The sequence below is a fragment of the Megalops cyprinoides genome, chromosome 18 (assembly GCF_013368585.1).
Source record: "Megalops cyprinoides isolate fMegCyp1 chromosome 18, fMegCyp1.pri, whole genome shotgun sequence".
Lineage (NCBI taxonomy): Eukaryota > Metazoa > Chordata > Actinopteri > Elopiformes > Megalopidae > Megalops > Megalops cyprinoides.
The window spans coordinates 12,082,445-12,106,112 of NC_050600.1; the positions used below are offsets into that span (position 1 = coordinate 12,082,445).

The 23,668-nt window shown below is 36.1% G+C and overlaps 1 protein-coding gene across 6 annotated transcripts in view; it reads left to right on the forward strand.

Annotated features, from left to right (window-relative positions):
• The window catches only part of LOC118792928 (adhesion G protein-coupled receptor L3-like), a 190,802-nt gene extending 171,737 nt beyond the window's left edge, over nucleotides 1-19,065 (forward strand). Inside the window, exons 20-25 of one of the 6 annotated variants that reach the window (XM_036550779.1) lie at nucleotides 5,433-5,601; nucleotides 6,967-7,092; nucleotides 10,140-10,236; nucleotides 13,261-13,389; nucleotides 16,502-16,519; nucleotides 17,880-19,065. In XM_036550779.1, the coding sequence (XP_036406672.1) occupies nucleotides 5,433-5,601; nucleotides 6,967-7,092; nucleotides 10,140-10,236; nucleotides 13,261-13,389; nucleotides 16,502-16,519; nucleotides 17,880-18,679 (1,339 nt within the window). In that variant the 3' untranslated portion in view covers nucleotides 18,680-19,065. Of the gene's footprint in view, nucleotides 1-5,432; nucleotides 5,602-6,966; nucleotides 7,093-10,139; nucleotides 10,237-13,260; nucleotides 13,390-16,501; nucleotides 16,554-17,879 lie in introns of all 6 variants that reach the window. The other 5 variants (XM_036550784.1, XM_036550780.1, XM_036550782.1 and 2 more) reach the window with 5 other exon arrangements.
• Nucleotides 19,066-23,668: the final 4,603 nt, after the last annotated feature.

The window sequence follows — 23,668 nt, forward strand, 5'->3', positions numbered from 1 at the left end:
TTCTCAAAAAATGCATCAAATTTGTTCTGAAAACTAAATTAGTCGTGTTGCCACAGGACAGTTTGTTCCTGTGTTTATTAGATATTGTTTACTCCCTTTATCTTTTTTACTACATCATCATCATCTTTTTTAAGTTATTCTTGTGTTTAACTTCTTCCCATTTTGTCTTTCATTTTTTTTTTCCTTAATTGTAGCTATCGTTATTATGATGGCTGTCTTGTTGTGGAATGGCACTGGTAAGATGCAGTATGCTACTGTTGCAGACGATTTCCAATCAAAGTATATTGATTGGAAACTACTTTATTTTCTTTATTATTATATTTATTATTGTTCCCCTGTGTGTCCTTATCCTCCATTTGTAAACAGCTTGTATCCTTTGTGTGCAGTGTGACTCAAATATGCATTTTGCTTCCCTTTAGTTCTGATTTCCTTTCTCTGAAAATGTGTATATGTACTGTTACGACAGTTAGAACACCAGTTTTTAGCCCCCTCAATTCCTTCACTAAATGTGCAGAATACTGTAATTTATCAATCAGTGATCCTCTATATAGTTTTAAAGCACTAGCACCTTTTTCTGCAGTGAATGTAGAAATGTCTTGCTGATTTAAGAAGAGGCAATTAGCATGTCCATTGTCAATACTAATTAGGTTCAACTCCAATAGAACTGATAGCATAAATTCATTTGACATATTGTGGTCAATTTACCCTTATTTATTGCATCCAAAGGAGGCTTTCCCAGCAGGTTTGCAAATTATATGGTATTAAATCATTAAAATGAATTCAGTAAAGAATTATCATATATGTGCTGCGATTTAACCAATGCATTCAGTAGTACTTTCTATGACTTTTTTTTTTTTACATTTTCACAGAATAGTACTTCCTCTTGTATATGCAATCATGCCTTTAAAATCATTGGGACAGATTTGACATTTAAAATTTGAAAAAAAATATTATACTGTCTCATATTATTATTATTATTATTATTATTATGTGTACTACTGTTTGTATTTATGAAAGCCACCATGTTGTGTAGGGTTGTAGGTACACATTTAAACTAACTGTATAACAGAAGCTTTTCATCTTTTATCTGCTGCTTGCACAACATATGGAAATACATTTCAGAGCCCTAGGTTATGAATTTGATGTAAGAGCACTGGTAGTGCTTGATGTTACACTCCTAGCATGCACTTAGATTTCTGAGGTGCTCTAAGAAGTATATCAAAGCAGTCACACACACAAACACACACACATACACACACATATATACATATGTACATAACGTTGCTTCTCAGTACACCTCTGAAAGTGTAGTGCCTTGTGTTTATTCTGCTGTAGCTCTTCTATCCAGTATGACCAAAAGCAAAATGTCCCGTTTGTGAGGTCAATACTTCCTCTTCTTTGCTCCGTACTCTGTGTAGTCCCTGAACATTCTAGGGGCAATCACCTCGATTAAGTGCCTTCCCCAACAGGCCATTTAGATAAACCAGGGAACATTTTGTTAAATGGTCTCCACATTAATTTAATAAATCATTTAATTCCTTTGCACCTGTCCCATTTATTAAGTAGTTACACAAGCCACACCAGTTTTTATCTGAGAGTTGTAAATTATGAATCATGATATTCCAGCAAATGCCTACACTTCATTCAGTAAACTGCAGTTTAAGTGAATGCTGAATGATGTATCTGAATGAGTACACAATAGACAGTAGCCTAACTGTTCTAATTTTTAAATTCAGAGTCATGTGCTGTAAAATGAAATCACACAAATGCTCTGTTAAGGTTGTGGCTGGTGTGTTCTTTGGTTTTTGCAATATGTACTTTGGGCATGACCAAACTGTCATGCAGGAAGTATTATGGCTATTGGGTGAGTGACGTTTGATTTAGCAAAACTTTGCTGTTTTCACCAGATTCATCTCGTAAAAGGACTTGAAGAGTTCTACAGCCTGGAAGCATTATGAATATAGTTAATAATTTGCATGACTGTACATGAATATGTAACATGAATATGCTCCCTGAGAATTTTCCACACTACACAATGAATGATGCAGTACAATTTCTTACTAAATGATACAGTTCTGCCAAAGTAGAATTGAAGTCTCTCCCTTTCCCAGCCATTTATGGCCACCAATTCTACTGTCTGGATATCAAAAAAGTCAGTCATCTTCTAAAAAATGAGCTATTGCATGTGTTGAAAATTTCACCTTTATGAACTATAATAGAAGAGAGAGCTGGGCTGTGTCACGTGTTTTGTTTGGCTAATTCAATGCAAGAGATATGTGATTTTTTTTTGTGTATTTATTTATTTAGCATGCATTCTAATCCATAGCAATTTAAAAGGTCATCATGGCTAAATACATTAAATGAATATCATAGGAGCAACAAGAACAAAAGTGCAAAACCATCAGTAGCATCTGTGCATTAAGCTGAAAAAATTGTAATGTGTAACAGTGATTCAACACGCATCTTCAAGCAACACTCGGTTATTACATCAGTGTCTTTGTAGAGCTCAATCATGATATGTAAAAGCAATTTTACCTTGCATCATAGTGTTCACATAGAGCCAAGCAGTAATGTACTACCTTTCTCCATACAAAGTAAGGGTCATCTGATGCTAGTGGTGAAAAGCCTCTAATCTTTGTGTACGGTCTGAAAGGGCCTCGCGTGATTTTCTTTTTTTATCTTCATTTTTCTTCTAAGAGCAAGGATTCACCAACATTCCCTAGCATGCACTCCACAACAATCCATGATCTTTTTTTTCCTGTTTGCCTTCAGCCCATGTTACCCGCTGAGAAGCAGCAGTAACTTTCTCCTGTGCTGTAGGTTCTGATATCAGAATGACAGTTGATATAATGTAGAAATACTTTAATGGTTCTTTTTTAAATACGTTTGGCCTTGCTGCACCTCCAAGAGCGGAGGCTATGTTGAAATCAGCATGTTTTGTTTGTTGTCAACTTTATATTAAAAGCTCAGCTTCTCAGCTTTGTGACCTTTGCTCCAGTAACATTGATTTTTGACTGATCAAGAAACATGTACTTTGTCAGCTAGCTGGGTCATCATTCTTCCTTTTGATGGCCTACGCTGTATTTTTGTGAGGCATGCAGTTGCCCACTAGCTAGTTTACATAGCATCACATTTTTATGTCATTAGTTCAAAACATAACAAAGGAGATTATAAGAGTAGTTGTCAACACACACCATTATCATTACCATCCCTTCACCTCTGTAGTCGTATCACCATACCAGTTACAGGTAGAATGCTAAAGGAATTTGGTCATGTGGCAACCTAAATGTGATATGGTGTTGATACCAAAGAGCTACATGGCTTCATTCTATCCTGCTAGTCTTCGGCCCTTCCAGTGTTGCCTTCTTTTCAGGATATTTACATGCACATTAATTTTTCAGTGTCCACAGTAGTTTCAACAGATGAATGATTAAAACAGCAGATCCCCTCAAAGACCAGTGAAAATCGAACAGGAAGAAAAATAAAATCATTGCATAGTGCTTTTTCTGAATAGAGCATCATTGCATCAGAACAGAGCTGTCATCATTTGCCAATCCTTTTTTTTTTCATTTTCATGTCCACCGTGCTTCTTTTTTTCCCTATCAACATACTTGTGCAACAGTATTATACTCATTTTCTTTGAAAACAGTAGAAATGCATGCTTTCTAAAGTTTCCTTTTTGTTTGCTGTTATTTTCTTATTCTACATTTTCTCTGCATTCTATAGCTACGAGGATTACCAACCTGAAATCAAGTAAGAATAAAGTAACCAGTCACTTTTGTATCATGACTTTTTCATCTGCTTATAAGGATGAATTATATTCAGGAGGTTCAGTTTCACTGTTTCTTAAGACTGAACTGTTAATCAGCCCTCCTTTTACATTACATAGTATGTTTTCAGTCATTAATGTTGATCTACATTGATGGTCCAGGTACTATAAAAATCATTAGTAGTTGAGAATCACTAGCCTATGTTTCATTAGAGTGAAAGATTCAACTTCAGCTATCTGCATTGTGTTTGGGTTACTTTTTGTGCACAAGTCTGAGCTTGTCCTTAGAGAGCTCCGAATGATGATGGACTGAAATTAATTTGACTCGTAGTTTTCTGTCTGAAAGTCTAATGGATAAAGCATTTTGGATGAAAGGATCAAATGATAGGTTTCTGCAAGTAAAAAGGGAAAAATACAATTACGTTGAAGCACACCCTGCTTTTGCTTCAAATTAAAGTCTTTTTTTGAATCGACTCTCCACTTTGCTCCCCTCCCCCAGCCATTATATCTATACAATGTTTCAGGATAGACCCGATACTTACCCACTTACACCTATCAGTGCTATATCTTTTGCAAACATACAGTAATGTGCTTATACTGACTAAACATGTCAAAGCTCAGACCCTTTTTGTCCTGCATATCAGGCTTTTTTTCAGTTAAAAGCAAAAATTTTGTTATCTCTTGCATTCCCCACTGAGGTAATTGATGTCAAACAAGGACGGCTTGTCGTTGATCTTAAGGCAGTCTACAAGATGCATATCTTAAGTTTTCTAAATGCTTTGAGTTTCTATCTTTGTGACTGGGTTTTGGCTGTCCAAAATGAAGGCATAGCCTTTGGCCAAAGCTTATGCATTTGTTCCAGTTTATTTGGGTCTGAAAGGAAAAAAGTATATGGAAAAATGAAACATTGTACTTTTTTCATGACTTATGATTTAAACTTAAGGCAAATCCAGTACATGAATGGATGGAAATAAGATTTGGTTCAGAATGGGTATTTCTTTCCTCCAGAGAGTGGGGGAGTGGCATTAATATGCTACTTCAGTGTTTCATTGAAAAGTCATGTTTCGCCTGAATTACCTCCTTTGATCTTTCTTTCAACAGCAGTAACACTTATTACTGCAGAGTTAACTAATCAAATTAATTGCCATCACAATGAGGCAGGCAAAACAATATGACCTTTAGAGGAAAATTGCATTGTTGAACAAAATTAATTCTCCCAAGCAGACTGGACAGCATGTGCTTCAAAATATGATCTCTGATTTTATGCATTTTTATTTAAAACACATATACTGTGCATTTTAACAATACTGATCTCTGGAGTCAATGAAAACTGCCAGTGCATCTGTAAGAAATTACTGAGTAAAATGGGGCGTTTTCCTTTTAAATGGCTTGGCAGTGTTAACTAATTCCAGGTCCTGCTAAATTGGTGTTAGATTAGTCTTGGGGGGAGAGGCGTTATTATTGATTGATTGATTTATTGATTGAGCGATTGATTGATTGAACAGCAGTTTCACTTAGGTTGATTTGGCATTTTTTATTGAATGGAGGGGTGAATATAAACTCACAGAATTCAATGACAACAGGTGGTTATGACATGATGCTGAGGCTGGACCAAATGTGCTAAATGCTTTTTTTGATTATTGTATTCTTACGTGTATTCCAGATCCTGGGTTATAGGTGCGATCGCACTTCTGTGTCTTCTCGGATTGACTTGGGCCTTTGGACTGATGTACATCAATGAAAGCACAGTCATCATGGCTTACCTCTTCACGATATTCAACTCATTGCAAGGGATGTTCATCTTCATATTCCACTGTGTCCTGCAGAAGAAGGTACTTTTATTTCCACTTTTTCATCATACTGTAGTAATACCTTACAATTGTAAGCATACTTAAGCCATATTTAATTTGTTAGATGTAAGGTTCCCAAGGTTTTTGAAAAAAAGGAAAAAAAATATAAAAATGAAAAGAAAAAAAAATTTATATTACTATCAGTAGATATCACTGTGCTCTATTTCACAGTGAATTGCCCCCATAGTATTTAGTTTCCATTTCATCCATCTGTATCACTGTACAGTGTGTGGGTCATATTCTGCCATATTTTGCTGGAACTGCATCGCATCTATTGCCTTAATATTGATTGCAGAAATTACTTCCATACAATATCAGCTAGGCAAACAAGAACTGTCCATCAATGTCATAATTATGTATGTAGTCATATACTTTTTTATATTTTACTTGTGTTAACATGAGACCTTGATTGCACCCTGTTCCTGAGAAACATCTGTTACAGTTTGACACGCTCTATTCATTTGTGGTATGGGTGGGGAAAATGTGCTGCAGAAGGAAAAATCATCTTTCTCAGATGAAAAGAGACTGTTCATATCAGTGTCTCTTGAGGTGTGTATAATACTAGACAATCATAGAATATAGAAATGTTGATCTCCGCATACCGATTCAATAAACATTTTCAAGCAGCATGGTAATGAAAAGCTTTGAAAAGTGCAGCTAATGCACTGCGCTGTCTACTCCGAATGTAAAAATAAGTCTGTATTTTGATTTATTGCAGTCTGGATGTATTCTCACAGTTCTGGCAAAGTGATTACAGCCCTGATGGTGCTATCAGACATGTTATCCACCATGTTTTTGAAATCATAAGACTTTACGCACAGTCCAAGGGGCTGTATTGTAGAGATGCCACTATTTACACAGGCATAATGTACTCGGTAATAAAGTTTAATGGCTCAAAGAATTTCGTCTAGCTGCGATCAGCTGCTTAGACAGTGAGCGGGGATCTAACAAGAGAGCCAAAATCAGACAGCACAGGTGGAACTTCTGGCCAGAGTACTGAAATGCATTACACAGTAAATGAAATGTGACAGCTCCATACATCCTGAGATACAGTTGTGGATTAAAATACATTTTAAAAATACATTTTAAGACCTACTAAGTCACAGAGCCTGTACATTCTGTAATCAATCTTGCCTTTCAGCATTTGATCAATTGATGACCAAAGTTTGACCTCGGCCTTCATTAGTTCAAACTCAGTGTTACAGACTCCATTTGTTTGCGAGAAGTCATAAAAAAAAACATTTGAGGTGTGTTGGAATAAGATGCCTTGAAAAATTACAGTTAACAGTCTTGTAATGGCAAGACCAGGGCACGTGCTTGCTGACCTGCAGGTGTGTTACTCCACAGGTACGTAAGGAGTACGGGAAGTGTCTTCGCACACACTGCTGCAGTGGAAAGAGTGTGGAGACTTCCATTGGCTCAGGGAAGAGCTCTGTTTCCCGCACACCTGGACGTTACTCCACAGGCTCACAGGTACCTCTCTTTAGCTTAGAGTATGGTAGGTCTGCAGCAATACAAAACTTGAATTCATACCTGGCAGGATTGTTTTGGAGTAGGGTTCAATTTGAGTGATGCACTAGCATTGTACCTTTGAGATAGACACCTAACCTGAACTGCTGCAGTAAATACTGATGTGTATAAATGTATATGTAAAACTGTAATTCACTGTGGCTGGGAATGTTTGCCCTACTAACAGTAGTAATAGACTTCATGTGAACGTTTCATACATCAGCTGTAGAGTTTTTTTTTTTATTATTTCCACCATTTTAAAATGGAGTTCACCCATTTTAAAGGAAAAAGGTTTTCTGATTGATTGTTGCTGACATACATTACATACTCAGTGGTGAAGTTAAGTGCAGGCCATTGAGAGGTGTTAATTGATTCCCAGCTCAAAGGTTTTTAAAATAACCATGTAATTAACAAAGTACATTGTAAACTGTTGGCCTTAGTAAGAGATCTGTCTGCGAGTCTGTGATGAAACCTTGAACCCTGTTCTTGCAATATTTTATCAGATCAGTGTTTGTTAAAGGACAAATCTATATTTCAAGATGTATATCAGTCACAGTGACATTTCAAACTGTAAGTGTCATGATGGACATCTCGAGACATGCTTTTAGATTTGTAATTTATTTATACAAGTATCTAGTAAGAATTACTGCACATAAGTAATCAACACATAGCGATATACCTAATGTAATTTGGGTAATCAGCTGTAGAGTGTTGGCCAAGAAGCTTCATCAGGAGACTCTAATTAAATATATCTGATTTAAATGATTTGATTAAAATAATGTCTTATTTCCCTGGTGATATACAGATTTTACATTATAAGTTGACAGGAATCCAGAGTAATGATCTTGCACACATTGCCCCAATCTGCATCATCCTGATCACAGCCCCAAACTGTCTCAATAACAGTAAATAGCTTGCACTGCTTGGAGCCTGGACACATATAGAGTGTTTGAACAACATCCAGTATGAGCATATTGCATGGATAATGAAAGCACAAAAAGGAAGAAAAGAACAGAATACCTCCTAACACACACTCATACGCACATGCACACGCACACACATGCATATGCACACACATGCACATGGACATACAAGGATAAGTTACTTCCATATTGAATAAAAAGTCAATGAGTACCATTGTACTAACAGTAAAACATTTCCCCAATATACAGAAAATGTGTTCTTCCCAGTTTGGGTTTGATTTATTCCCCTTGAAAGTGAGTTTTAGAATCTAGAAAAGGAATTGCACTGCATAAACCTATGGAAACAGGGAATGATTTAAGTAATTAGGTCATTGCAGGACAAAAAGGCAAATCATCTTTTTGACCTGAGGAAACTAGAATGTTAAAATTTTGCGGACACAGTGCACCTGGTCAACATGTACCATATCAAATTCATGCTCTTTCCTCCCACACCTTTCCACTAGTGACTGCTGTTAACACCTCGATCATGAATTTCAATTAAATATGGATTGTTTCATCTAATGATGCAATAACATTGGGGTGGTTTCAGCAGATACATAGGCACTTCAAAAGCGCATCTCTGTGAAGGTTTCCTTTAGATGATTTGCACCAAGGCAGTAACAGAGTGCAAACCACCATGAGGAAGGCAAAAGGGAAAAAAGGAAGCCTTTTCCCTGACTGATGGAACATCATGTAACAATGGCTTGCTTTTGAACTAACGTTGAAATCCATGTCAAATTTTGGTGAATCAATAAATGAAAAGATCATTGCTTTAAAGGACACATTTTTAATTTCACAACTGAGTAGTTTCTTCCAGGACTCATAAAACATGGAGGCTGAATTAAAACTTAACAATATCAGGTAATGGGGATAAATGTCCATTTGTAAGCTTAGAAGGCCATGGCCACAGCACCTGAGTGCTTAATGCTTTTTGATAGAATGCGCTCAGAAAAGTTTTAGGTGTTATGTCAATGTCATTTTATTACAGTACCTTTTTCCACTGAGCAGGGTTTATTGATTCAGAGAACCAGCACTATCCATTAATCTTCCTTTTCAGTGTTTTCATTGCCGCTTACCAAAGTAAATTACAAACTGCAAATATCAATTATCTTTATTCATCATTAACTAAGTGATCATTAATTTTATTTGCTCACCAAAAGGTTCCAACATTTTCACATGTTACATCCTGTGTTTTCCAGATTCTCATAGCTGGACAGCTAGGGAACGGTTTCAGAAATGTAACTGGTTAGTTCTCATTAGAAAAGAAGGCACCTCCCAGACCAGAAAACAGTTACTGAAGATGTTTACATGGACAGAACCCACACACACACACACACATTTCAATGTGTAGTTTACAACCACTATACTTGTTGCTGATGTTGCTCTTGAAGCTAGAATGAATCTGTAATGGAAATGACCTGTGTCATTTCTGTTTCAAAATAACATGGCCAGTGTCGTTTCTGTCACTTTTTCCTGATCGAAATGACAAGTTTGTTATTTTTATTGTATTATACCTGTTCAGTTGCTCTTACGGCTGTGCTGTCTTTCGTTATCCATTTCCAAAATATTTACTCTTTGGGCCCCTGTTGTGAGAGTTGGTCCTGAAAGTACCATCGCCAAACATTGAAAAAGGTGCTGAAATTAAGGGGTCGATTTTAAGCATCAAAACTGTTGAATAATGATCATAAAGTCTTGGCACCCCTATTTATAGTTGAAATGTGGCGTTTGTGAAAGTTGCCACAAACAAAAAATGCAATATGGAAGTGGATCCAGAGTGTATGTCATCACCTTGGCAGTCCGTCAGAAGATCATATGAGGTGGCAGGTTGATTTATAGGTTGCCTGTGCAAATTGTGGATTTCGGTCTCCAAAGCTTCAGATCCAGGCTTCGGGCCATTAGTTTACTTTTTTGTTCTGTCGGTGCAGCAAATTCTGTTGACCTGTCATCCGCACCGATCAAGTGTTTTTCCTTCTTTTTTGCTTTGTTTTGTTGTTTTTCTTTCTCCACATTATTATGGGTTTTTTTCTGTTCTCCTCTATCTATCCACAGAGTCGGATCCGCCGGATGTGGAATGACACAGTCAGAAAACAGTCTGAGTCTTCCTTCATTACGGGAGACATAAACAGCTCAGCATCGCTGAACAGAGGTAATAATTAATTTAACGCACCTTCTCTCCCACTCAGTCTATCAGTAGGAGTAATGTTTTTCTCTCTCCAGTAGGGCTAATGAGCATGTAAAGCATTCTCATTGAAAGTGCACTTCCTCCAAATTCGTTAGGCCACTCTGTCTTTGTTACATCACCTTGTGCCAAACAGAGCTTTGCTTGTGAATTTCTCTGTACCAGGGACATATTTTATGAGGAAGTTCATGATGACAATGATTATGAATGGCAATACATATGTAGTTCTTTATATATATAGTGCTTTACTGCATCTGTCTTGGTCCATTTTGAAGCATAGGCATATTTACTGATACAACACAGATTGAACTGTATGGAAATACCAATCGCTCCCAATTAAAAAACAAGGTCTTATCAGTGTGCATACTTTTGCATAAAACATTGCTGACTTTTTCTTATTGAAAAAAGGGTTAACTACTGCATCAAGTGCAACTCAAGGATGAAACTACTGTGAATACAATATGCCAGCGTGATGACTGCATTAAGGCTGAGTTACGTTTATCAAATAATTATTTCAGAAGAAAAAAATCAGAAAACAAATGCAAATCAAACTGACAACTCTGAAATACAATGTGAAGACATTTGGAGTGGGTCGTTAAAAGGCTCGCATGGAAGTTGCAGATGACATCACGCTAAAAGCAGAAGGCTTGACATCCATTTCGCATGAGCGGTGTAATGAAGACACAGGTCCCTTGATGGAAGGTTGTGCCCTACACTCCACAGTCTCTAAATCTGCTCGGAGCTCAGATTCACCGAGACACTAATACCCTGTTATGATGACAGATGGATGTTATACTGGGAATGCAAGTGTCAAGATCTCAATAATTATGCACTTAGAGAGGCCATCCAAAGATATCTTTTGTACCTACAGCATGAAGCTAGCATGCGATGGACACACATTTTACATTTTGTACATATTTCATATTTCACTTTTAAAAAAATCACAAAAAATATTACTTCTAAAAATTTGAATTGTTACACAATAGTGAATACATGAATGTATCTTAAATATGAAATTGTGTTTCTCCAGTAGTGAACATGGTGGGATGAGATGAGAGATTAATATTAGTAGTAATAGCATTGTTATTATGAGTAGAAGCAGTAGTAGTATTTAGAGTAACAGTATTTCAAGCGTTAAAAGGCATATTTATTTATTTATTTATTTATTTATCAATCATTATGTATTTATGGAAAAAGCAAAAGGTCCTTAAAACAGCTGGTAAGTTACATCAGTTGTTTTTGTTTCTTTTCGTTGACAGATTCAGAGCACAGAACAGAACAGCAGCAAAACTAATTAGTGCATACTTCAAGCTCAGATGAAAGATGTTCTCATAAGAAAATTCATACTGCTCATACACTAATTTATTTCTGTATAATTTAGTTTGAGGTTAAGGCACTGCTGAAGAGGAGCTCAGTGAAAAAGAAAAAAAAGATTACATAAGATAACATGACTGACGACCTTTTTGAATGAGTTGAGCATATTCAGACAGAGATGTGTGCTTTGGGTGCTGAAGGTGACATTTCGGGGATGAGCACTAGAGGTGTGATTTCACTCACGTTCACACTCACATTTGGGGTGTTTCTTTGGCACTGAAGCACTTTCAGACTTGAGGGATATTTCTACCTGTTTTGACACACTGCTGGCAGTCAAGTGGAAAAACAACCAATACACCTATTTTACCTGGTGAAAATTAAAAAGTATGGCTAGGATAATGTTATCCTACATTAGTTCTGGTCTCACCAATCTGTAGACTATTTCTACACTATTTCTACTATTTAAATATGTTTTAAATTGTATTTCACTGTCCAGCATTGCTTAAGAGTCTTTCAGGTATTCTATTTATCAATTTTGAAAGCATTATTCCAATATGAGAGCATAAGGAGGGATCACTGTCTATGTCCATAACAAACATGAGAGTTACAGTTGCATTTGTTTTTTTTTTTAATGGATTAGGAAAGAAATATCAGCAATAGAGTCCACATTCAAATGTAAAACCACCTACAGAACACATTCATTCAAAACATTTGCTCCATGGATACACTTGAATCTTCAACTTTCATGTTCTTTTGTGAGTCATTTTCTCATGAAAATATTGTATATATTCACAATGATACATAACCAGTACATTAGTTGTTTTTGTTTTCACCGTTATTTGAAGATATTGCCCTGTATGTAGATCAAGACAAAGGCTGCCTATATTCCAGCCTTTTTTTAAAGATTTGAATTCTGAATGTATACTAACGACTGGTTTGCTATTAAAGGCACGCGCATTTCATAAATGTTAATGATAGGATAATGTTCTTACAAAATCAGACTCGTTAAGAAATTGCTTTTTGCATCTTTGGGCACGTCAAAAGATTAATGCTGCTCAGTGCACATGACAGTAGAACATATAAATATGAGCTACAGATATGCATTGTCATGCAGGTGTCATTTTGCAAATAGATGTTTATTCAGATCAGATGGTTTTCCCAGTTTGAACAGAAAAATTCTATAGTATATGCAATCTCTTTTAGCAGTCTAAAGCTTTTTTGTGGAATAATATATTATTTTACTGCATTACTGTATGGTACTTCGTCTTAAGAATAGTATACAGTACATAATAGTAAAACACTAACATTTACAGGTTTAAAGGATGAGTCACTAAAGGAAAGGTTTCAAAGACTTTAACCCTTGTTTCATGTCTTAAATGTACTATGCCTTCACTGCCTGCGTGAAGTGTTCCATCCAGTCAGCTTTTATATTTGTCTGAATGTGAAGGTGGGGGGCAAGTGTCATGGCTGTATTTCCATTGAAAAAAAGTCATTAATCTCTCTGCCCTTGTCCATATATTGCCTTATAGTCATGTATACTTCAGTCCTTTAAGCTTGCTGGTGCTGTATTTGAGAAAAAAAATAGTGTGTTTTGTTGTCATGTTCTGCTATCTTCATTAACCATATTGCCTGATTGATTTGTATGTTTCTTTCTCTGTCTCTATCTGGCTGCTCCAGGGGCCATGGCTAACCATCTTATAACTAATGCACTTCTTCGTCCTCATGGCACTAACAATCCTTATAATACATTGCTTGGGGAATCGGCGGTCTATAACAACCCTTCTGTGAGCATGTACAACACACAAGGTGTGCTAGCCTTTTTTTTTCTTGATAATGTTGATGTGTGTAATTGATCTGGCTTTATATAGGCACTGATTCCAAACCACACGCAGCTTTTCATGTAGGCTTTTGGGTTATTGTAGCTCCCAGCTGAGGCAATGCATTTGGATGATTCAGTCCCCCCAAATAGTGGAGACCAATTGCTGTATGATTTGCGCTGTGTTTACATATCGATCAGGTTTTTAAAATAATTTTAATTTGAAACTTGCTGGGAGCCACATAAACCTGCAGTTACCCATTGATGTTTTGCTGAACTCTGTCTGAGGCTTGCATGCTGTGTTTTATGTTTATCTGTGTATATTTTCAGTATTCATTACTCTTTGCAGTTCCACAATGCGTCTTTTAGATAAATTCTGTGACAGGAGTGATCAAATATGTGCTTTTTTTCTATGAAAAATTACATTTTACATTGATACAAAAATTACAGTTAATTTAGAGTTTCATAATGTTCCGCAGCATTTTAATTTTTTATTGGTCTTAAAACAAAAATGCCTTAAATTTGCTCTTGCTTTTATTTTGTATCCTTTTTAATCATTTAAATTAGTTCTAGGTCTTTTTGGTATATATTTCCAATTGTTCCTCCTAGGAGCCATGTTTAGCAGTAAAGAACTCTTCAGCCTTTTTCCCCAAACAGTGTAATTGAAATGTTTAAATTTGGATGAATTTTAGAACTCTGGGAAGATTTTTTAAGGGGAAATAAAATAGCTTTTCAGGTTGTGTGACACTGAACACTGAAACCTGTCCTTTTGACTCTTTGCAAAATACATTTGAATTAGTACGGGAATAATCATTAGGGAAACAAACAATCAACGGCTCTATGACCCTGCATATATTAGTATGAGAGTTGAATAATTGTGCAAGGTTGACAGATTCCAGTCAGCACCATACATATGTGACCAGAGTGCTCAGCAAAAATACTGTATTTTCTAATTTCTAGGTCATCCCTTTTTGATAGTTTTCATATGTGCGGGGAGGTGTTTGGAATGAGATAAAATTACCTTTAATTAACTTAGACAAATGTAACTTTTTTGGCAGTGCTTGTCTCATGTTATGCCTTGTTATGCCATTTTCTTGATTTAGTTCAAATTATAACACATACCTTTTGGTCAGTGAAAAACTAAGGCTACCGGCGAAAAATAAAGAACTTCCCAATTATAATCAGGCAACTTTTAAGTGTGCATTTATAACTGATACCATTTAGGAATTGTGTAGCAGAGGGGGAATTTGTAGTGTCAGAAATGTGTGTCTGGAGAATTTAAAAAAAAATCTTCAGTTTGGCATGAGACAGAATGCTTCCCTAGAGCAAATTGTAAAGCATCATTGCAGAAACACATGTTCTGCATTTTCAGTTTAAACCCTATTGATTACCATCTTCAAATGTGTCGTTTTAATACACAGCATTTATTATATGTTTAAATGTGATGCCTGAATAATATTTATTTGAAACATTTTTATACCTAGTATCATTTTTTCAGTGTAACTTTTTTGTTTTTTTTTTTTACTTTGACTTGAAATCAGGGGTGACCTAAAATCGATTAAATACAGTATTGTGATTCTAAAATTAATTCACATTCTGTCCAGATTGGCTGAATAGATATTCAGCACATAGTACATGATAAAACATCTTGATCTCTGTTATCATGGTAAATGCTTTCTTATGCCAACGTTTTTAACTCAGTTGTTGATTGTAGCCAAGAGGTATTGGAAGTACATGAAAACATTTTTCATGTGTGCATTTGTAGACTTAAACTCATGAAATTAATGAGCACTGCATATCTTCACCTAAGGAACTTATATTCAAGTGTGTTTCGTGAATTAATTTATAAGCAAACATGAACATTTTTATCTGTAGGATTTAGACTGGTTACACTGTAATGAACAATTAGATGTGTTTTGGTGGAGCATCTATGGATGAAGCAGCCAACATATTAATAGTAGCAGTGAGCATACAAGTATAAAATAGAAGTCACAGGAGGCAATACATTTCTCTTAAGTGCACAAATACAGTACTTATGGATTCATTGTGTAGTTTATTAAGAGGCATGTTCTAGCTGATTTTATACAGTAGGTAACAATTAGGTATCAATTAATACATTCATCTACAAAAAAGACATAACTATAACAGAACTATAAAAAATCATGAAACAAAAAATGAAACTGAAAATATTTTTCTTGGAAATATAGCATTTCTCAACAATTACATGGTTACAAGTACTCTAGCTATTGGTTAAATCTTCATTCTTGTAATTTTAAACACAATAAAGGAGCTCTCAGGAGAAGTTGTCTTTTCAGCCAAAAATGAATAAGTACTTATAAAGACCCTATTACCCATTGGAAGCATAAATCTAAAGATAACAGATAACACTAAGAGTAACAACTAAGAAAAGGCCATATTAAGTTATTCATAAGAAGCAAAAATCAGCCTCGAGTAAATCTCGTAATAACCTGTAGAAATAGTTCTATTGGGCATATTAATTGGGGTACTATTGGGGTATCTGAAATTTTGAAACGTACATGCCAGAGGGTGCATAAAATTGGCCGTGTACTGAGAAGCATGCAGAGAATGGAAGTCTTTAGTTTCCACTGTAAAGTTGGACTTAATTCATTTAATTGTGCTGCGCTTTGAAGCCCCAACACAGTAAACAGTGAACTATGTCAGTGAAACATACAAGTTTAAAGATGGAAGGCTGTATTTAGGAATTTATAGTCATATACGGCAACATGTTGTATGCTCAACGAATTGTTAATTTTTGGAAGACAATAGTTTTGACGTTACAAACGCAAGAGGCATTAAATTATATTTGCATGTGTGTGGTTTTTGGAATACTAAATGGAGCTGCCATTCAGTCAGAGTTAGTTACCTCTAGCACGAAGCACAAAGATTCTCCCTCATTTAACTTATGTTTTCTATGAAAATGCTCTATTATTTAGCGTGCCTTTTGACAGGTAACATATGACAAAGTATTTTTAATCATTTTGTTTCTTCACATCATCAATCTGTGCTTTTATTCATGTTTCTTCTGCTTGTCGCTGTAAGCTCACTTGTGTTTTCTTTCCCTTTCTCCATGCTGTCGTTTAGGGCCCTACAGAGAGACAAGTATGGGAGTAAAACTAAACATTGCTTATCAAATGTAATTGACCTCAGCTTACTTTCTTTTCACTCTATGCTGATAAAGGGGAAATAACTGTCCAAACATCCTCTAAAACCACAGCTTTCTTCTTCCAGTTACATATGTACCAATTCAAATTAATTGACGTGTGTGAAATGTATAATTGGCATGGAAAACAATAAGCAGACTTTTTCTTTCAATGCTGTTGGATTGTTTGTTGTGCATTTATTATAGTCTAAAAAGAAAGATTGTCTTTACAGAACAAAATCTCTCTTGAGGATCATCAATCAAAATTGCAATTTATATCGTACTGTATAATCAGCGTAGCACCCCAACTGCTTACTGAAATTTTGTAATTAGTGTAATTATAAACTTCAATGCAAGAACAATCTGTCCTGGGGGGAGAGATGCTTCTCATAGTATGTCTTCTAATTCCGTCTGTTAAAACTGAATTATGGGCCAAGGTGGGGCCTCCATAGATAACTGTATATAGATGTAATGTGCTAAAAAAATATATATATATATATATATGTATATATATATATATATAAAGAAGATAAAGATAATAACACAGATTTTGCCTTGCATTGATATATACATGCAAGAAATAATGCAAAAATAATTGAAAGTCACTAATTGTTATTCCACACTTTCTCTGCATGGGAGAGAACAGAAAGTCCTACATGTGTTCAGTTCATTTTTATTTTCCTTAAAGTTGGCCAATATTTATCACTGCAAAGGGATACATTATTTTGATGTTACCAAAACTACCAAAGTTATGGCAGTCATAGATGTTAAGAAATATAATATCTTGCCCTAAACTAGGAAAAAGCTTTTCTAAGTAGGGGCCAGTAATCCCAGGGTTTACCATAGATGTACTTTTTTAATTATCAATAATGCTAAGATACACAGTGATTATGTATATTCATGTTGTTTTGTCTTTGTTTATAAATGTGTCTACCACATTTATTTCTGTTATTTCTTGTCTTGTGTGTTTGTTCTTATTTGTAATTCTGACATTGTTTATTAGTACATCTGCCACTTAGAAAAGCAGAAAGTAATTTGTTAGAGTAAACCATATTTGTATTTGGTGAGTATTCAGATGATCTAGTTTAGTAATACTATATCAGTTCTTGTCATTTTCTGTGCAATCATTAGTAGTGGCAGAGTTTATCTAAACTGTAATTTAGTATAGGTTTAGCTGAGAGTATCTGAATGCTAACTGGTAAGTTAAGAGAATTAGTGTGTAAAATATAATAGAAATATGAGTTTTATTTCTTATGATTATTTTTTATGGCTACCTTAGTTACAATTGGATTTATTACTAAATTGTCCGCTGTCTTTCAGAGGGAATCCTGAACAATGCCAGGGATACAAGTGTCATGGATACTCTACCACTGAATGGTAACCATGGCAACAGCTACAGCATTGCCAGCGGTGAGTACATGAGCGACTGTGTCCAAATCATAGACCGCAGCTACAACCACAAGGAGACCACGCTAGAGAAGAAGATCCTGAAAGAACTCACCTCCAACTACATACCTTCTTACCTGAACAACCATGAGCGATCCGCCGAGCAGAACCGAAACCTCATGAACAAGCTGGTGAACAACGTCAGCAGCGGCAGCAAGGACGACGGCATCGTCCTGGACGACGTGGCGTCCTTCAACCACGAGGAGAGCCTGGGCCTGGAGCTCATCCGAGAGGAGTCCAACGCGCCGCTGCTGCCCCAGAGGGCCCAGTCGACCGAGAACCACCAGCTGCACCACTTCTCCAGGAGGAGGATCCCCCAGGAGAACAGCGAGAGCTTCTTCCCCCTGCTCACCAATGAGCATACAGAAGAGACCCAGTCGCCGCACAGGGACTCACTCTATACCAGTATGCCTGTGCTCACCGGCTTGGCCGATGCAGAAACCAACAGCACTAAGGACGAGATTGAGCCACCTGCAAGTAAAAGCACCGATGTGGATGATGTTTACTATAAAAGTATGCCAAACTTGGGCTCCAGGAACCATATCCACCAGCTGCACACTTACTACCAGCTGGGAAGAGGCAGCAGTGATGGATTCATTGTTCCTCCCAACAAAGAAGATTTGTCCCCTGAAGAACCCCCTCAAGACCCTCCTCATCTGGTCACTAGCCTATAGATGGAAATTCTATCACATGGTTTCCTGTTCCGATCAACCGTTAACAGTGGTAGACATTTTTTTTTCTGTGTTCTGAAAAATTGAATGCCATTCCAGTACTGACTGTAAAAGAATAAATGCTTATGGGATGGCTACATACGTTGATGTGTGTTTCAATCGAAAAAAAATAATTCAAAACCTTGAGCGGATTGATGTTTTTCAAGGGGTTAAACATGGACAGCATTCTTAGGATCTCATCTCTGCAATGTCTTTTGACATCCCAAAGGAATAACAAACATGGCCCAAAACTTTCCTCCATTAGTTGAGTGTGTAGAATAAACAAAAGTAAAAACAACTATTTTATTATACTTCTGTATCCATACTGGCTTTTTTAAAATTTCTTCCTACCTGGCAAGTTGCAGCACATTTTGTTGTAATGGTCCAGGAAGTTAAGCAAAACTATGTCTTTGAACAAGACCATGAAGGGACTCTTTATCGTTTATGCTAGAGAGCGTATTTTTTGTTTTTGCTGTAACAATTCAATTATTAAAAAAGAAAAACTAATAACAGAGAATTATATGAAATTTCTATGTAAATGTACAGATACTAGCATTGCACATAATAGTATGCTTTTTTTCTGTTCCTTCAGAACTTCTGTCTCTGTAAATGTAGTGATTAGAGCATTTTCTTTCTGTTGTGCTGGTCTTGCAGGTTTGTTATACCAGTAGGAGCATTGTTTCTTCTTCCTTTCTCATTTTTATTATAAAGAATCACTGAACAAATCACTTTATGAGGGTCATGTCTAGCATTGTAACCACAGATGTTTTCAAAAAAACATGTTTAGTTTGATTTTCTTCACGGTGTAGATAAAAAAGGAACATCAGTTTCACCAACCATGGAGGTAGCGGCAAACTGTTTTGGAGAACACTTTCAGAAGTAACTTTAGAACCGTATTTTAGAAAGCTTAGAAGTGGCTGATACTCCAGACAGGGGTCTTCTTTTATGAAGGAAGGGCCAGTGCATATCACAAACACTACACTGATAAGCACGAGGCATTTATAAAGGAAGCAACAACAAAACATATAACTTTGGAAATGTTTTACTAATTAAAGAGGGACATTCGGAGTGAGCAAACTGGAAACGTCTGCTTTCTTTTTTTCCCTGACAGGAAAGATATTTATTTATTTGTTAAAAAAAAGACTAAATAAAATGAAAAAGATGAATTTCAGGTGGCAAAGAATATGGAAACACAGGTATAGTTTTTATTATTATGATTATGACTTTTATTTATTCATTTTGTATGGGTTTCAAATTGAATGACCTCATAACTAATATTTGTTGTAACAGTGAAACTTGTTTGCCAACAAATAAATTACTGATTAAGATTTACAACATAATTGTTACTAAGGGTTTGTGTTTCTCTGTGCATTTTATAAAGTGTGAATGGCTAAGCCTTAAAACATAGAAGAGGGTGAGATGAGGACGTTCAACATTGTCTTTAATATTAAAAAGTAAAATCACACTAGAAAAGTAAACTGTGTCCTTCTCCTCCTTACAATATGCTTAGTTATATACACACTGATACTTTAATATAATAAAGTCTGATTTCTTCTGTGCACACTTCATACCATGAAGTACAATAATGAATTCTCTCAGATGATATAGTTCTATAACAAAGCATAGTTGTAATTCAAGGATATTATGAGCAAAGTTTGATACAGTATAAAAAGGGTAGTAAGTGGGAAGTGAAATACTGATCTTGACCTTTTCACATCAAAACATCTTTTCAGCTTTTATTTGCTGAGACTGTTAACGGTTCATTTTCCATTAGTCTGACTTGTCATCATGGCACAATTCAACTTCATCAAGAAATGCAGTAATGTGAATGAGTGTGGTGAATTTAGAAGTTTCAAAGTCATTTTGTAGAAGTTATTCAGCTCTTAATGACCACCCCATGAGGGCTGTCAGGTTTACAATGATGGATTAACATATATAAGGGCACACAATCAGAATCCTTCTAAATAATAAATAGCAGCACCTAGCTTTTATATATATATATATATATATATATATATATATATATATATATATATATATATATATATATATATACAAAACAAGATGTATTTACATTTAGTTGCTTAGCAGACACTCATCCAGAGTAATAAACATAGCTTACAGTTCCTACATGCTATCTGTTTATATAGCAGGGTATTTACTGTGGTAATTATGGGTTAGGTATGTTGCCCAAGGCTAAAACCTGTAGAGCCCCAGCCGGGAATTGGATCAACACCCTTTGGGTAACGAGCTGTCCTCCTCACCACTACACCACACTGATGCCCATTATCATTAAAAGTTTTTTAAGCTTTTTTTTTTTCCTCATTTAATTTGATGAACCAAAAGACACACCCACCCACCCCAAAAAACCTTATCCCAGTACCTAAGTAATTTATTAGGTTCACTGTCACATCATCAGCTGCCCTCGTATACACTGGCAGCATGCAGTGCCTGGCTCTGTTTACCCATGGCACAGCAGATGTCTAATAGGGCAAAATTCCACAGGCCAAGCAATCACTATGGAAGGGGTAGCCGACCAGAGTGAAGCCATTATTGAACTGCATTTTGCTGCGCAGACTCTAGCCCAGCTGGCCATATTTATTTGTTGACGTTCAACTTAATGCAATTCAGAATCATTAATCAGTACAGTTTTTGCTTCCTATAGAATATCCCTATCAGCTCAGGAATGCTCTTAGCACCGCAATGTGTAGATATCAGTACATTTCCATAAATTATTGAGCAAGGTTCCAGGGACATCTAGAAAACACAGTCACCATATTTTATTTGAACCCATGAGTCAGACCATGTAGGAATATCTATACCAGATGTTCTTCTGAATTAATTGATTAATTGAGGTTTTTAAACCTCCAAAATACAGTTCCAGTCTACCTATCATTTAATTCCAGGACTTTTCCCGTAGGTTCATGTGCGCATTAAAACAATTCTGAGAAGATCTGAGATAGACACCTCTCAGAGGAGCTCCTTGATGTAATTGTTTATCTATTTAGTGAATCTCTTACTCCTCAGGAAACCTGACAGCCTCACTGGGTTAAGCAAAGTCTAAGATAAAGGAAGAAGGATGAACCAAGCAGATGGGGAAATTGGCTAAGTTCTTGGAACCTGAGAAGGCCGTATTCATTAAAGATGGAGTTCATGTGATAGTAACTGATTATCCAGAATTTCTGAATGTTTGACCAATGGAAAGCCAATTGCCTTCTAAGTTGGAGGAAAAGTAGGCTCTTGTGAGACCCTCTGTGTAACAACAGTTGGTTACAGTTTTTGTCTGCCAATCCATTGGCTATAACAGTCATGTGCCTTCGTAGTGATCATCAAGATCTCATTTCAGACCACAGATTTTGTCTGTGTTTGCGGAATGCTTGGTTTTGACAATAAAGGTGTTTTCCATTATTTAGGTATGGCAATGAATAATGTTTTTTTTTTTCCTCCACTCAAAAGCTGATAATGTCTACAGTAGTCCTACATGCTTTTACATATTGTTCTATTATCAGCACATCCAACACTGCATTCTGCAAGTTCATGCAGTTCATATTACCCAGCTAAGATAAAAGTGTTTTCATCACCTAATGAGCTGTGTGCATATACCCAAAAGGCCGACACATACCTTTGAATGCTGGAAATGATTGAAAGTCAAAGGTGAATATGTGAGGAGAGCAGGATTGATGGTGAGACTAGCCCATGTGAAATAGATCTCCACTGCGTGTTCTGAGAAGCATATAAACAGCTTCTGCATTCCATTGCGGCAAGAGCTATTGGCCTCTGGTGCCAATTTCACTCGTGCTTGCGAAGTAAATGAGTTAATGAAATCTGCCTAAAAGTGACTCAGGGTTACTTGTGTATTACTAATGACCCATTACAGCGGCTCATATGACCCTGTACCCTCGTGCATGTTTACGCTGCATGAAATATTGGCATGGATAAAACTGTCCTGAATGCAGAAATAGCGTTGTGAATTAAATGACTCGCCTCTTTCATTGGCAGGAGTATTTTTAACATCTGTTCCACTCAAGCAGTTAGCACATTATAGAAAACATCTTTACATTCCATCATTTTTAAGACAAGTGCATAGCCATACTGCACATAAGTGGAAGTTTACATATAAATAAGTTTTACCTAATATTACACATTTTACATTATGTACTGACTGAATAAAAATAGTCAATTCCAAATGTATTATATTTACGTATTTCGGCATCTCTCTTGAATTTCAGTTTCATTCAATGAATAGCAGTGTAATTCACTTGTCAGGAAGATACATACTGCAGGTGAACTGTAGATTGAACATTTGATCTGACTTTGCAATACCCCAGGTACTTTCTATAAAACCATTACTGTGAAGTGTTCTTTTGTAGTGCTCCAAACTTAATAAATGTTTGGTGTATAAATTTTAACATCATTTTCTTGTGAAAAAGTCAGCATATTATGAAAACCACAATCCAGTCCCCGATACAGGGTACCTTTGTGATTATCATCACTATCATCAGGATCATTATATAAATGATAATGACATTGATGATGTCAAGTGATGATGTAAAATGATGTCTAGATCTGTGCACAAACACTATACCTACACCCTGATCTTCTAACATAAAAATCAAATTTCACATGAACTTAGTGCATAAATTATGGACGTGAGGAAATACTTCACAAATATGAGCCAGTAAACCCGAAAGATGGTTTCAGTAACATCTTCAAGCATTTTGGGGAAAGAAAGTGTAATTTTTCCTCCATAACATACTTCAGATCAAATACATTTGCCACTTTTAAATCCCTTTAGAAAATCCTTACAGGCAATTTCCTCCTGACAACTCAAGTGACAAGAGATATCCTTGCCCCTGACAGGAGAGGACATTGTTTCCACTAAGCCTCCCACTGCCCTCCCATCACTGATGATAACACAGAGGACAGAGTGATTTTAAACTCCACAAAGTTAAG